This window comes from Malania oleifera, chromosome 10, assembly GCF_029873635.1.
Source record: "Malania oleifera isolate guangnan ecotype guangnan chromosome 10, ASM2987363v1, whole genome shotgun sequence".
NCBI lineage: Eukaryota > Viridiplantae > Streptophyta > Magnoliopsida > Santalales > Ximeniaceae > Malania > Malania oleifera.
Genome location: NC_080426.1, coordinates 37,480,442 through 37,483,521, shown reverse-complemented (window position 1 = coordinate 37,483,521; position 3,080 = coordinate 37,480,442). Strand labels below are relative to the sequence as shown.

General features: G+C 38.1%; 2 protein-coding genes across 2 annotated transcripts; one reads left to right on the top strand and one right to left on the bottom strand.

Moving 5' to 3' along the window:
• The first annotated feature begins 693 nt into the window (after positions 1-693).
• LOC131166618 (pEARLI1-like lipid transfer protein 3) lies at positions 694-1,083 on the top strand. The gene has a single exon (XM_058125202.1). It carries the CDS (start codon positions 694-696, stop codon positions 1,081-1,083), a length of 390 nt encoding a protein of 129 aa, XP_057981185.1.
• A 1,298-nt stretch (positions 1,084-2,381) lies between these two features.
• On the bottom strand, positions 2,382-3,080 carry LOC131166036 (putative lipid-binding protein At4g00165). Its single transcript, XM_058124257.1, has one exon. The coding sequence runs from the start codon at positions 2,985-2,987 to the stop codon at positions 2,559-2,561; it is 429 nt and encodes a 142-aa protein (XP_057980240.1). The 5' UTR covers positions 2,988-3,080; the 3' UTR covers positions 2,382-2,558.

Below are 3,080 nucleotides of genomic sequence, written 5' to 3'. Positions count from 1 at the left end.
TAATGCACTTTTAATGTTCTTTCTAGTTATAATTCGGATATAGAGAATTTTCAATGGCAATGATGTAATGGAGCAAGCAATATACATGGTAAAATAAAGAAATAGACACTTCGATTTTAACTGACTACAAATAGGTTAACCATATTCATTTTTCAGGCATTAACCTTAATTATGATTAGTTGAAAGTAGTTAAATAAGTGTCCCCAACCATATCATACCCATTCTCATGCCCTCTTAGGAAGGTCAGAACCCGAAACTTCAGACGCAAAATTTGCAAATCCAACTGTCAGAATGTCCTTGAAACAACACCTCAGCATGTTTATCTCTAGAAATTAACCAAACTGGGCTCTATTATACATGTCTTTGGTCAATTGGTACTGTTAATTCATTACAGCTATATTTAAGCCATTGGGTCAGTCTGAATCTGTCCAATTTCAGCCCATAAGCCAAGCGAATCGCATGGCTGCCTGATCATCAATACTCTTCGTACCTCTTAATTCTCTTCTCTCTATCTATAAAAGCCCAACGCCATCCCTTCCATTTCCCCACCACCACCCTTTCCCCAGTTGGAGACCAATCATCTCTACAACTTAACTTGATCATCCCAGCTTAGCCAGCTAGCTACCAATTCCAACCTAGCCTCGGGCCTCGAGCGTTCGGCTGTGGCCGACCGGTGCATACACATCCCTAAACATGGCTCCTCCAAAGGCTGCAGCTGCTGCAACCCCCACTGCTACCCTTATTTTTATCCTCTTCTTCGCGACGGCGAGCGGTTCGAGAGATATTGCTCATACCTACAATACTCAAGATGCCGCGGTGGACGCGTCGTGCCCTCAGGACAGCATCAAGTTTGGGGTATGCGGCGGACTGTTGGATGACTTGTTGCACTTTGCGGTGGGAAACCCCCCGTCCGGCCCTTGCTGCTCCGTCCTCGAGGGACTCGCGGATTTCGAAGCCGCCATTTGCCTCTGTACTGCCTTTCAAGCCAACGTTCTTGGCGTCGATGTAGACATTCCCATTTCCTTGAACTTGCTCCTGAATTACTGTGGGAGGAATGCACCAGTAGATTTCCAATGCGCCTAGATTCCATATCTTTTATTTTTTACTTTTGAAGTTATACGTAGCAGAGTGGTTCTATCGTAAATTGATCGACTATTTGTCTTCGGGATAATGTAGTGCATTGGATATGATAGAAAGAGGAGCAAAATTAAGTTAGGTAAAAGATTCTATCTAATTTTGTATTTTGTAGAATGTCAAATTTATAAATGAAAGACAATAATATTGCATTTCGGAGCATGAATTTCAGAATTTGAATTTGAATTTGAATTTAAGTGGATTTAAATAAATTTAAACATAATTTTCTATTACATCTTATTCAAATTCAATCTCTTTCCAGTCATATAAAAGGTAAATAAAAATAAAGTTGTTTTATTTTTACTAAAGGTAGTTAATAGGAGAACAATTGACAAAAAGTTGAGAAGTAACAGTTCATATATATTTCTTGTTCTTTTCATGTTCTTCAACTCAAAAAATGAAATAGAAAAGTGAGTTTTTATTGTTCTTCTTTCATAGCCTTTTTTCTTGCATTTTTCTTTTATATAAATATATTTATTTTAAACACATACAATATTAAGAGAAGTGTTTCTTGAAAAGTCTTAGCCTAATGCTTATGTTGGCATGAGAAAGGTAAAAATAATAAACGGGTAAAGGTGTTCTTTTATTTTATTTTTTTTAATGATTTGGAACTTCAACTTGGATAAGCCCTTCAAATCCAATATGAGGAGAAATTATACATGGGTTCTTCCCCTCCACATGTCTGTGTACCTTTATTTAGATGTTAAATATGTGACAAATTGATAATATATTCATTAATAAACGTATAAATAGAAGATCCATTTTCAATATGTTTACAATTTAGAAAACAAGCACGCGGACATGTAGAGGAGGAAAAATTGACCACCTCAAATTATTTGTTAAAGTGATCCGAGTTTGGATTTGCACTCTTAAGATTGAAAAATTGTCTGCATAGGCCTAACAAAAAATGACTAGTAGATAGCCCCAAAAGCTCATTGATTCATTTGGATTAGTGGATCCCAGAATGTGCCAAATAAAAATCAAAATCCAAAACATTTCTCGAATGGGGTTTCATTTATTATACTACTCTATCAGATAGATTAATTATCTTGAACTTAATTATTATTATATGGTAACACGAAGAGGAAGTTGCATATATATTAATTTGAGTTAAAAGAATTGTCATGTTGTAGCTCAAATTTCACATCATCAATTATGAATGACGAGTCCTGTGGCTTAAAAGATTAATGAACAAACCTAATAAAAAAAAGTAATTAATTTAACGCAAATATTTATAAGCCAAGAAGTTTTTGTGCCCACTGATTGTTGAACTTTATTAATTAACAAAAATACCCATTAATCCTTAGTACTAGAGGTCGACCCACTTACTATTTCATCATCATGAAATAATCAACCACATAAAAAATATATGGATTTCAAAAACATAATACCACGCAAATTAAATACACAACTGCAGTGACTTTCTACTCGCATAGAAAGCCTTGGGGAACCTTCTTCCCACATGCGTTAACAAGCAAAGTGAGGGTGATTGGTATATTGTTGGGCTTGACTGCGGCGCCCAACACATTGGCCTGAATGGCAGTGCACAGGCAGACTGCGGCCTCAAGTTCGGCAAGACCTTTCAGCAGGGCGCAACATTGTTGGCTAGGTTTAGCCCCAATGACCTCATTCACCACCCCCAACCAGCTTGAACACACCCCAAACTTTAGGGTATCCCTTGGGCACTTGTCCGGCCTTTTTGGGGCGGAAGGAACTGATGGCGGCGCTACCGGAGTCTTTGGAGGGAATGGGAGCTTATTATGAGACGAGAAGGCTGCAGTGAAAGGCAGCATCATGTTGAGGAAGATGAGAAGAGCTGCCCCCTTTGTGAATGCCATTTTCAGATAATGCATGCAGTAAACCCAAACTGTGTGTGTGTGTGTGTGTGTGTGTGTGTGTGTGTGAGAGAGAGAGAGAGAGAGAGAGAGTATGTGGTTGCAGCCACA